Raw genomic sequence first — 13,223 nt, forward strand, 5'->3', positions numbered from 1 at the left:
GTGAAGCATTATGAGAATTTAAAATCATGTCAATGGAGTTTTGTAAGGGCAGGCCAGAGGAGAGTAGTTATGCACAGTTTTAGAAGAGGCTGTTCTTTTAACATCTCTTTGTTTTTCGGTCTGAAAGCTACCATAACTCAGTTTTTAAAAACAAAACAAAACAACTGTCTGGCCCCAGTCACAAATCAACTACACCCTGCCAACCCTTTCAAAAAAATAAAAAGATATCTACCCAAAAAATTTACTGGGGTTATCCGAATGGTGGGATTATGAATGAGTTTTATTGTCTTCTTTGTGCTCTTCCATAGTTTTTATAACACACCGTATACTAATTGCTTTGTAATTTTTTTAAAAAAGCAAAAAATCCTATTTAAAAAGCAAAACTATACTCTATACCAACTAACTGACTGTGGTGAATGTTCAGTATTGCTGGTCATGAAAATGGCAGGAGTGGGGCAGCCCCTGCCTGTGCCCCCACATCAGGTCTCAGACAAGGACTGGAGTCCACAGCCATCTCCCCACTGTGGGTTCAGAAGGGCTGCTGGGCAAGGGCAGACGCAGACCCTGAGAGGACTCCAGGCAGCCAGTGAGGGTGGGAAAGGGAGGCTGCTTGTGCAAAGCCAGCCAGACACCTCGGCAGCAAGGAAGGGATGACGATCACGTTCGATTGTTTTGGACAGTCAAGCCTGCTTGACATGTGCTTGTTGGGAGGGAAACTGTCAGTTTCATCAGGAAACACTGCATCTTGCCCTGAGAACATCCAGTTGATGCACATTGTTCTGGAAGTTGGGAAGATCCTGTTTTCCAGAACCATGGGGATCAAGGAAAATGTAAGAAGTAGAGACAAATATCTGGGAGAAAACAACCCCTTGCTGAATTCCAGGAATCCTCTTGGGGTTTTGGGTTGTGCAAATGACAAGATATTTCATTTATTTAAGTCTGGGCCTTGACCACCTAAATGGGTTATTGATGTGAGCTCAGTCCATCAACTAATCCTGCTGCTGTCTACTGAGCCCAGGCCATGTCGAGCTCGGGAGCTTGAGGTGAGCAGGCTAGCACTCCTAGCCATGAAACTGTCATCTCACCTTCGGACAGAATTCTTCCTTCAAATTTCTGTAAAAACCTCTATTTCTTATGTGTCACATGCTGACCTATTATTGAATCCAGTGGAGTTCCTCACTCCAGTGGGTCTGAGTGCTTTGAACTTGAGGTCATGACCCAAGCCTGCACCACACAGATTGGGAGCAGAATTCCTCACGGTTTATATGATAAACCATGTGCCTAGGAGGTAAGGCCCTTATTCGTAATGGATTATGTTTAATTGGTGATAGAGATCTCATTCATTATTTTCTCACGTTCTCCTATGTGTTTCCCTATGATGATGCATATACGTCTGCATTTTAGGTAGTACACAAACAAGACATCATGCTAACGTATTTGTTGTCATGTTCATTAGAAAATAAAAGCTCATTAAACTCATTTCATGAATAACTTGAAGACAAAGCTAAAATAGGTTCCATTTTTAAAGGAAGTTAATTTCAAGATGTATTGAGTAGAAAATTTTACTATGCAACAGATATGGCAAAAGTCAAAAGGTGGCACAGTCATCGAGTGATTCATGTTTGGCAAATATTGTCCTAGAGCATGCTATTAATACTTGGCCAAATTCATTTTTATTTTCCTTCCTTCTTTCTCTCTCTTTTTAATCTTAGTATCTCAGAATGAAGCTGCATGGAGAATAAATTGCTTACCAGAAAAAATAGTTCTGAATGTTTTTAATAATGATTTTAGTAACTTTTAGAGAGTGTCAACAAAGACTTATTGCTTCTCTGGCACAGAGCAGGGAACTGCTTATCTTCTCTCCAGATCTGGGCCTCAGAGTCATCATTCTGTCCCCTTGTGGAAAGCAGGGCTGCTAAATGTTTATATACACCGACATGCTTGCTGTCTTGTTCATACCGTATCTGCTGTTTCTTGTGGGCTGTGTGTGTGTGTGTGTGTGCACTTGTATTAAATAGTAACAAGATAATGTGCCACATCTAGGCTACCCCTGTTATTTGTATTAAATAATGACATGATGATGATGTTGGTGGCCCATAATTCTCAATTTTCTATTAACTACCCTGCCCAAGTAAACTGTTTTCTGATCTCTCTTAGATGGAAATCCTGTATGAATGTGGAAGCCATTAGCGGAGTAATTGCTGTCTGTTACCATGACAACCAGCCGCTGCAGTCACCTGCCCGAAGTCCTGCCAGACTGCACCAGCTCAGCTGCGCCTGTGGTGAAGACGGTGGAGGATTGTGGCAGCCTAGTGAATGGGCAGCCACAGTATGTCATGCAAGTTTCAGCCAAGGACGGGCAGCTGCTGTCAACAGTAGTGCGGACTCTTGCCACCCAGAGGTAGTACCACAATTAAAATAAATGAATCTGTAATTGATCCAGAGAACTCTTTGTCAGATGGAAAATGCTAATGGGAATGTAATTAGTGCTCAGGTCTTTGTGTCAGGTGAGAGGAGGTGCTGGAAAAAAAAAAAAAGACTCCACGAGTTCTGTTACTGCCGTTTCTATAGCAATAGGATATAAAGCTAAAATTCACCTTATCAAGATTTCCCCTCAAAGTCATACTTACAAAGAGCCAGGAGGGGAAGGAACCCGCAAGATACAGGGTTGTTATTTTGACATTGTTATGCTCTCTTGTTGTCTGCAGTAGGTAACAAAGGTAGTCCTATTGCAACAGGATTAAGAAGGTATCTGACCTCAGGCAACTGAGTCAAAGTGATTGGATTTGTGGGCAAAACTTTTGAAGTGACATTCTTGGTGTGCATGTGGACTGGCATTGCCTGATGGAAGCACTGTCCAGGGCTACTTTCTGGGCGGGTCTCTTCTTATCATTTGGAGGTCTCTTCTGCTGTCCCCTCCTTCAGCCTCAATGGTCCCCCATCCCTGACCCTTCACGCACATTCTGCCCTATGAAGTGCTATTGTGAAAACCTCCTGAGCCTTCCCAAGTGATGAACTAAAGCCCAAGTGCAGGCTCTGAGCAGCTTGGAGACCACTTATCCTGACCAGCACTGTCTCCTCTTGTGCTATTGTTGGATAGGGAGCTATGGGCTGCCAGGCTAATAGGAACTCCTTGGCTTCTCCAGCTTTTTCTCAGAATGGGTAAGTGGGACTTCTAACCTATGCATTTAAAAGGTGGATCAACATCGGATTTGCCCCCTAGTGTCAGTGCTGACACTTCTGACCTCTAACATAGGACGAGTCATTCACACCTTATTCTCTTACCTCTGTCTGAGTGATCAGTCAACCCCTCTGGTGCAGTGGCATCCCACCCTGGGCATGGTGGCCCTCAGACACTGAATCATACTCCCATGCATGTTATAAACATTGCCCATATGCCCTCCATTTAAAATCTGTGCTGCTGGTGCAAAGGAAAAAAATAGAAAAACATTTAATATGTAATTTCTGACTCTTGGAGAACTTTCAGCAATTGGTTAGAACTCAGAACAGGATGAGGCAGTGACTATCTTCGTCCTCTGCGAACTGAGACTGGTGACTGATGTGCCCCACTCAGCCTTTGACTCATGATTCTGGGCCTCCTTTATCTACACTGAGCCTGTAAAACTCTGAAACCTGGTTTACAGTACTGGATGGTGGGAGAGCAGGTAAAAATACCTGACAGACAGACAGACAGACAGACAGACACACACACACACACACACACACACACACACACACACACAGACGGAGGCTCACAGGTCTCAACCACATCAACCATAGCCTGCTCTTCCTGGTCAAGTGAAAATATCCACTGCTTGTTTTCAGTCATTTTTGATCCTGGGCCACACCCAGCTACTTTGATATTGGCAATCCCCTATTTCTTTGTGTTGTCACAAGTAGATGACCCAAGTGCTCTAGAGTGCCCAGAATCATTTGCCCCATTGCCAAGGTCAAGTATAGATCTAAGAGGTCTTAAAGCAGCTGCCCTGGGGAGGGCCCAAAGGACAAGAGCTAGAGGGCCATCCACTTGATGAAGGTTTCCAGCCCAGTGACCAGCAGGTGCCCCTCCTTCTCTTGCAGCCCCTTCAATGACCGGCCGATGTGCAGGATCTGCCATGAGGGCAGCAGCCAAGAGGACTTGCTCTCTCCATGTGAATGTACAGGGACCTTGGGAACAATTCATCGGAGCTGCCTGGAGCACTGGCTGTCATCCTCAAACACCAGCTACTGTGAACTCTGCCACTTCAGGTTTGCAGTCGAGCGCAAACCCAGGCCGTTAGTGGAGGTCAGTAAGTGGGGCACGTCCTGAAAACTTAGCTCTAATGAGCAAATGATGTCTGTTTTTATGCCTGGATCACAATCCCTGTACAGCTTTACTGAAGCATGGTAATAGCTATGTGAGTGTGTGTGTGTGTGTGTGTGTGTCTGAGAAAGAGAGATGTAGACAGACAGACACAGAGAAGGGAGAGCTTGCTAGCTCACTTGGGATCCAGCAGTAGAAGGATAGCAGAATAAATCAGTATAAGGAGAAAGGGCCAGTTTAGAGACTTGATCTCCATTTTTCAATCCCTGTGAAATGGAACCAACAGGTCAAACATCTTTCTCCTTGCACACCATCTGCCCAACTTGAAGCAGCAGATAAATGGGCATTTGGGTTGCATATCCTGAGAAGTCTTCATGAAAAAGTGTAGCTCCATAGTTTAATGGAGATAGACCCAGACGTCCTGGGTTCTGTGACCTCGGGTTTGTTACTTTACCTTTTGGAATTACTATAAGGATTAAAGGAATTAATATTATAAAACACTTAAAAGAATACAGGGCACATATGCAACAGTTTGAATAAAAATATCTCACTTGGGAAATTACACACAAACTTTTTTCAGCCGATAACCTAATATTATTGAACTCTTGGCTGGGCGAGGTGGCTCATGTCTGTAATCCCAGCACTTTGGGAGGCCGAGGTGGGCGGATCACAAGGTCAGGAGATCAAGACCATCCTGGCTAACACGGTGAAACCCCATCTCTACTAAAACTACAAAAAATTAGCCGGGCATGGTGGCGGGTGCCTGCAGTCCCAGCTACTCTGGAGGCTGAGGCAGGAGAATGGCGTGAACCTGGGTGGTGGAGCTTGCAGTGAGCCCAGATCGCACCACTGCACTCCAGCCTGGGTGACAAAATAAGACCCCAGTCTCCAAAAAAAAAAAAAAAAAAAAAAAAAGTTGGATATTGGCAACAGTAAATATTTTAATATATTATGAGCCAGAGCTAGCTGAAGGGAGCGAAGACATTGTATCTATGATTCAGACCTGCTCCTAACCTCCTTATTTCAGCAGCTAACTCAGTGAAGCCCTGTAATGAAAACTAGTGCTGGAAATCAAGAAGCGCTTCTTGTAGACTATTTAATAAGTGTGTTAGCGCCCAGGCTTAAGATGCTAGAGAGCTTTGTAGCTCTGTGTATACATTCTCTTGGGTTTGACCTTGAAAATTAAATCAAGACCTCTAACCGGGGCCTGTTTTAGCTATTATGACTTACTTGCCAAATGGCACAAAACTTAAAACTTATTTGACTTGCCCCAGTACACTCCATGCTTTGCTTAAGAGTCGGGATCTAGTGACCTCTTAATTTAGCCGTCTTGCCAGTTGACATCCACTTTCAGAAATTCATATTCAGAAAGCGCCTGTGGGGAATTTGGCCTTGTGCCAGATTCATTGGGATTTAACATTTTAGAACTTATCTGCAGAGGGGGAAATATAATTAAATAATAAACAAAGGAGTTGAAGATTTCTTAAGCCTAATGGCAAAGTAAAAAGAAGGTTATTTCTCCTTTCCAGAAACTTTGTGGAACCTCCCCAATTTGATATTGCAGCCTCTCCAGGGAAGCTGGCTTCCCAGAGTGAGGAAGCCCGCTTTGAAATAGACTCCGTCCAGCGATCTTTTTAACTAGCGTTTCCCCAGTAAAAATCCCAGTGTATGTGCACGTGATATATAACAAAGGAGGGTGTGTGTGTATCTGTGGGTGCACACATGCATGTACATACCCTAATTTTTCTCAGATGAAATCCATGTGGCAAATCACCCAGTGATCTCTCTCAGTCTCAGAGAGGGTAACATATACCCACACACACAGGGGTCTTCAGAATTGCTGATGTCAGGTCACAGACTCATTCCTGCATCTTAGGCAACTGTCATTAAACAAGGAAACAAGGCAAATGACCTTGAGAATGTGTGAGGTGCTCTACAAGATTTAGGGCCTCGCCTACGAAAACTTCACCCAAACGGTCACCAGTGATGAAATTTTCATTGCACAAATGGAATGTGACAATTTTCAGAGTTAATGATGATTGAACAAGTTGAAAGTGAAAGGCAAACCTTCCCAAGCTGGGGGAGGCTGGCCATTTGATCATCCCATGGCGAAATGAACTTGCTGTTTGACCACAAGCAATAAAAAGAAGTTGTCTTTGGTTTCTCAGCTGGAGGACAAATGAGAACCAGGTGCGGGCAGAGTTTTAAACAAATGACATTACTAACTGACTTCTCCCTTCTTATCAGAGGGCAGTTTATTCCTAGTGAGCATCTCTTCTCAATACTTTCACCTCAAGATAAACATGCATCTTTTTTTTAAGCAAATCAGCAAAACCTGCCTATTTGGGTTAAAGATTAGGAGTAGTGTTACTTTATTTCTCAGTTTTACTCTTTTAATTGCTTAATCATTACTTTGTTTACCAGTTGGGTCTGCCTTCTCATTAAAGCAAGGAAATTCCATAGCGTTGAATTTCAAAATCGATGTGACAATAACAGCTCTTGTTGCTCGAGGAAGCGGTTTAAAAAGTCATTTATAAATTTTATTTGTCAGCATCTAAACGCTAACATTGGTTGAAATTACTTTTAACACCTCAGACTTCCAGTTGTCAATAAACCCTCTCAGTCCTTCGTTCTGCATAACTGTTCATCCCCCTTCATGCCACCATTCCTAAGACACTTCTTCACTTCCTTTTCTTATCTCTGCAGCCCGCAGTTGGATGTTCATTTTTAACTGGGCAGGAACCCAGGGCTGTTGTATATACACTGGCTGCTATGTGAAGTCTTTTTTTCTGCCTGTAAGGGTGAGTTTCTACTCATAATGGCAAATCAGTGGGCTGATTCTCATTAGAACCTCCAAACTGGGCATGCCCTCCTCACTTAGCCACCGGCCATCTGTGTGGGTTGGTTCAACTTCTCTGAGCTTCCCTGTGGAAGACAGTGAGCAAAGAGCTCTCCGTGACATCTCTTGGTCTCTATATGGCTAAAAGTTATTGTTCAAAAAATGTGTATCCTACATTTAAAATGGCTATACTGTATGGCATATAATTAGACCTCAGTGAGTTGATTTTGTGTGTCTACTTACCTCTCTACCTACTTTACCTACCTTACCTACGTACCTACATGGCCAGTCTAAATCTTTTAGTCTCTTTTACTCTGAATATTGGTGAATCCTTTTATGGTTAGTAGATATCTATTTACTACATTCTACAGGATGTATTATTCATATTTTCTTGGTGCAAGGTAAGCCAGTATAACAAGAGCTAGTTTCAACCCAAGAGCACTACATTGCAATCATCTATGTTAGTCAGATGTGGATGAATTTCTGATAAAGTCCAACTAAGGCAAATCTCATAAGGTCTGTGTCCAATCACACAAAACTTGAAAGAAAAGCATTCAAAACATAGATTATCGGGGGAATCTGCCCCCAATAGTCACGTAGGTTCTTTTCTATTTTCCCTAAGTGTCGGCCGGTCTGAGAAATAAAGGGACAGAGTACAAAAGAGAGAAATTTTAAAGCTGGGTGTCTGGGGGAGACATCACATGTCGGCAGGTTCCATCATGCCCCCTGAGCCGTAAAACCAGCAAGTTTTTATTAGCGATTTTCAAAAGGGGAGGGAGTCTGCGAAAAGGGTGTGGGTCACAGAAATCACATGCTTCACAAGGTAATAGAATATCACAAGGCAAATGGAGGCAGGGCGAGATCACAGGACCACAGGACCGGGGCAAAATTAAAATTGCTAATGAAGTTTTGGGCACGCATTGTCATTGATAACATCTTATCAGGAGACAGGGTTTGAGATTAGACAACTGGTCTGACCAAAATTTATTAGGCAGGAATTTTTTCATCCTAATAAGCCTGGGAGCACTACGGGAGACTGGGGCTTATTTCATCCCTACAGCTTTGACCATAAAAGATGGCCACCCCCGAAGCAGCCATTTTAGAGGCTTACCGTCAGGGACAGATTCTCTTTCTCAGGGATGTTCCTTCCTGAGAAAAAGAATTCAGCGATATTTCTCCCATTTGCTTTTGAAAGAAGAGAAATATGGCTCTGTTCCGCCCAGCTCACTGGCAGTCAGAGTTTAAGGTTATCTCTCTTGTTCCCTGAACATTGCTGTTATCCTGTTCTTTTTTCAAGGTGCCCAGATATCATATTGTTCAAACACACATGCTCTGCAAACAATTTGTGCAGTTAATGCAATCATCACAGGGTCCTGAGACAACATACATCCTCCTCAGCTTACGAAGATGATGGGATTAAGAGATTAAAGTAAAGACAGGCATAGGAAATCACAAGGGTATTGATTGGGGAAGTGATAAGTGTCCATGAAATCTTCACAATTTATGTTCAGAGATTGCAGTAAAGACAGACGTAAGAAATTATAAAAGTATTAATTTGGTGAATTAATAAATGTCCATGAAATCTTCACAATCCATGTTCTTCTGTCATGGCTTCAGCCAGTCCCTCCGTTCGGGGTCCCTGACTTCTCACAACAGTAGATAGCAAAAAGGAGGAGCAGATGTAACACACATAAAAACACCATGACTTGTTCCCCTAAAATTTGTGTCTTGACTCCAGCCTTTTGCCATTAAAGCATTTCTGGTTGACCAGTTTGCCAAGGAAGCCCATCTTACGATGAACAAATAGCATACTTATAACGTCGGTTTCTAGTGATAGAATATTTGCCACTAGGCTTTGAGACTCTCCTAAGACATGTATTCATAACATCCACCCTTGCCCGGAAAACTCATGAAGTTATAGATCAGCTCAACAATGTTGTGATTTAAATGAAACAGCCAAGAAATAGTGGGAATCTGGAGGAAAGGCCTTCTAGGATCTGATTTTCCTCTGATCAGGGAGACACAGTGATTTTTCACAGTGGAAGTGATTAAGTTTCCGTATTCCTATTTCCTCTACACACAACCAGCTGATTGATAAGAATCTATGAACAATTTAAAAGCTGTTCCCTGTGAATCAGAGGTTTAGCTAAATTGAAACTGAGCATGTTTTCACACATAGCAGTTACCCAGAATAATAGGATATAAAGCTAGGGAGATGAGGATTAAGGATTTTTTTTCAAACTTTTTTATTTATTAATCTTTTTTGTGAAGTCACTGGAGGACAATGGTTTTAAAGTGTGCCCAGGATTCAGTGTAATCTCCAGGTATACCATAGGGAGCAGAGTTGAACTGCTATGAAGAAACCACTTTGTACTTTGGCACTTGCTATTTAATAGATTCAAGAATTCACTTAGCTGCTAATATATACAGATAGATTATATAGAGATTATATATATATATATATACACACACACACACATATGTATACACACATGAGACTTAGGTGGAGACATTGCTGGACTGTTATTACAATGGATTTGGTTTGGTTTTGATTTTTAATATTCATTGAAGTAAAACTACGAGTTTTGGTTTCAGAGTATTCACTTCAATCAGCAATATAAAGTGATTCAAGAAGATTTATAGGCACGAGAACCACCACTCCATTCTTTATATGAAGGCAGGCAAGCCCCTTTGTTTATTCTAACCCATGAATGCAGCCTAGTGAGTAAAGTAGTTGGACCAGTATCATAGCATGTCATAAGTGCATTGTATTGGATCAATACTTTTATTGAGGAATTTGAATGCCTTTGGGTGGGACATGATCTCTCCAGTTCCCCAGGCCTTGCCTTTTGCTTGTACACACCTAGCCCTCCACCATCTTGCATTCCTTCCTGCATTTACAGTTGAGGTTCTAGGACTGGGTGACTTCTCTCACCTTTAAAAGAGTTCTCTAATACCCTGTGCATTTCTTTCTACCAACACCTCATCTTCCTTTCAGGGTATTATAGACCGAACCTAATGATCTCCTTCCTATTGTGCCCACATTATAAGTGAGCTGAAATGATTGATTCAAAATCACAAGGGAAATGAACCTCTAGAAGACAGTGTACCAGCATGGACGGCGGTGAGAATATAATTATAACATCTTGCGCCTGAGTATGTTGTAGTGTCAGCCAAGTACTTTCTTGACCTCTGACAAGGTCGCTGAGCACACCATCCCTTGGGTCACGTGCCTCCATGTGGGCTCATGGAACCATACTTTGTGCCAGCAGTGGAGATGACATTGTCTGATGACCACACCCCAACAATCCTTGATCCTGCAGTCGTCCAGTCTTGAATTTGTCTCTTGTTTTGGTGGCTAATTTGGCAGTTGCTTTGTTACTTAAAGCTTAAATACAAAAGAAGCTGTTTGAAGGTATCCATTAAATTCACAGCTTGCTTCATTAAAAATCACTTCATTAAAAAAGCAAACCAACCGAAGTGTTCACATGGCCGTGCCAGATGGAAGTGAGCTAACTGCTCAGTGTCTGTGTTTTCAGCCCATCCACTGCTGGTAAAGGATTAATTTGGAGGGAAAATCCAGTTCTGTGTATAAAAAGAGTTACATGACCAGATTCTGTTATTTTCAATTGTTCTGATCCTTGCTGTGAACTTGGGTTGGATACAAATCAGAACCCACATTCTCAAGAGGACCTCTGTCCAACTTGATAGCAGCCCTCTTCGTCTTTCCAAGGACTTCTATGAGCAGAGACACGAAGATGCAAAACACCAAGAATTGCTCCATATAACATGTTCATTTTAATCTATGTTTTTAAAAATACAGAAGAGGACAAAGAATAATATGACAAACAGATGTGTATTCACTACCCAGAATTAACAAACGTTAGCATTTTGTGAATGGCATACCCTTCAAAGGAATAGCCTGTTGGGGCCAGGGAGAAAACCATGGTCTTCACTGATTCATCCCTAGGTGTTCTCAAATAGGGAGGAAATCCAGCCAGGTTTTCCTTAAGCACATCTGGGCCAAGAATAAGAGGAAGTTAACAGAAGAGACAGATCATCTTGAAAGATTCCGGACCCTTTCAGCTAACTCCAAATGTACAAACAATTAGTACAGCAAATGTTGACAGCTATGGAGTTCACTTCTTTGAAAGGCAGACAATTACAAGTTATTCCGTGGGTGTTGGGGTGGTGGAAGTGAAGGTGTCATGGGCTGCTGGCAGAAAAGCTTTGTAAAGGGGAGTCTGAGAGAGGAGAAGTGAAATGTCACTGAATTAACTACAGCTGGTAATCACCTTTATCCTAAGTCCTGCTGAAATAACAAGGCACAATTAACTCTCAGGAATTGCCCTGTGTTGGGTACAAGGCACCTGGTTGAGCTGAAGGGAGACATAAATTGCAGAAGCCCTGGTGCAGATTTCAGAAGCAGAGTTACAGAATATGCATAACGCTCCTTGCTGGGGGCTCCTGCCAGCCCTCCACAAGCATCTTCAGTTTTAAGTGTCAACAACTGACTTTTAACTCCAAAGAAAGAATACATAGTTTTAAATGACTAGTGTGTGAAATATTGTGAACAATACATGATTATAGCTAATCCCTCACACTGCCTAACAATCAGTTGTAAACGAGTGAGCAGAGAGAAGTATCTTCAGTTAGGCACAGGGAGATCAGTAGTTGTTTATTCACTGAATGAGACCTGCTATGCCTGTTTGTGCAAAGCATTTTACTTTCCAGAATAGGCACAGATCTTGATTCCAGTCCAGTGGCATTAATTAATGTGAGTCCATCTATGTTTATCAAGATGTTCACACCCCAGAGTTTTTTTCTTCTTAAATTTTGTTTACCCATTTCTGAGGCAAAGGAAAAATATTACATGCAATATTCTTTGCAATCTAGTTTTACAGGCTTAAGGGGATAGATTTGCACTGTGATGGATATGTGAGAAGAAAGTTATGTTGTGCTTGTATACACTTTATATAATCATCTTATTTCAATGTCTCAGTTATCCTTCTCATAGCAGATATTATCCTATTCTGTAGGTAAGGAAGCTGCAACTCAGACCTAAGTCACTCTTCATTGATCTTAAATACTTTCAGCCTCAGGGCTAGTAAGTGGAGAAGGCAAAAGAATAATGCAGGTGGTCCGGGTATGGTGGCTCACGCCTGTTATCCCAGCACTTTGGAAGGCTGAGGCGGGTGGATCACCTGAGATCAGAAGTTCGAGAGCAGCCTGACCAATATGGTGAAACCCTGTCTCTACTGAAAACACAAAAATTAGCTGGGCATGGTGGCAGCCACCTGTAATCCCAGCTATTTGAGAGGCTAAGGCAGGAGAATCACTTGAATACGGGAGGTGGAGGTTGCAGTGAGCTGAGATCATGCCACTGCAGTCCAGCCCGGGCAACAGAGTGAGACTCCATCTCAAAAAAAAAGAAGAATCCAGGTCTATCTCCAAAGCCCACGTTCTTTCCACCACACCTGGTGTCCCAGTCCATTCTGGCTACTATAACAAAATACTGTAAACTGAGTGGCTGATAAACAACAGAAATGTATTTCTCACAGTCCTGGAGGCTGGGAAGTCCAAGGTCAGGGTGCTGACATAGTTGGGTTCTAGTGAGAGTCCTCTTCCTGGTTGCAGACTGCCAACTTCTGACTATGTCCTCACATGGTAGACGGGAAGAGCTAGTTCTCTGGAGTCTCTTTTGTAAGGGCACAAATCTCAGTCATGGGTGCTCCATCCTCCTGACCTAATCACCTCCCAAAGGCCCCACTTCCTAATACCATCACCTTGAGGGTTAGGATTTCAACATATGAATTTGGGGGGACACAAACATTCAGACCATTGCACCTGGCTTCCTTCCTGGCTCTAAAGTACTTTCTTTCATTTGCTCATTGGTATGAACCTATGCACACACAGAGCTGAGGGTTTCTTTGCCAATACCTAGCCTTTCCAAGAAACTAGATGTGTTTCAGAAGGGGGAAGATGGAAAAAAAAATTATGAGTAAAGCCCTTGTTTCCTCTTGACACCAGATTTGTCTGTTAAATCAGAGAGTTAGCAAGGAGGGAAGGATGAAAAGGTGG

The 13,223-nt window shown here is 42.5% G+C and overlaps 1 protein-coding gene across 8 annotated transcripts in view; it reads left to right on the forward strand.

The window, feature by feature from the left end:
* The window catches only part of MARCHF3 (membrane associated ring-CH-type finger 3), a 160,669-nt gene that overhangs the window by 120,887 nt on the left and 26,559 nt on the right, over positions 1-13,223 (forward strand). For all 8 annotated transcript variants that reach the window (XM_058440545.1, XM_032156540.2, XM_058440547.1 and 5 more), the window contains exons 2-3: positions 2,158-2,401; positions 4,081-4,285. In XM_058440545.1, the coding sequence (XP_058296528.1) occupies positions 2,214-2,401; positions 4,081-4,285 (393 nt within the window). In that variant the 5' untranslated portion in view covers positions 2,158-2,213. The remainder of the gene's footprint in view (positions 1-2,157; positions 2,402-4,080; positions 4,286-13,223) is intronic.

This window comes from Hylobates moloch, unplaced genomic scaffold (assembly GCF_009828535.3).
Source record: "Hylobates moloch isolate HMO894 unplaced genomic scaffold, HMol_V3 SCAFFOLD_6, whole genome shotgun sequence".
Classification (NCBI taxonomy): Eukaryota; Metazoa; Chordata; class Mammalia; order Primates; family Hylobatidae; genus Hylobates; species Hylobates moloch.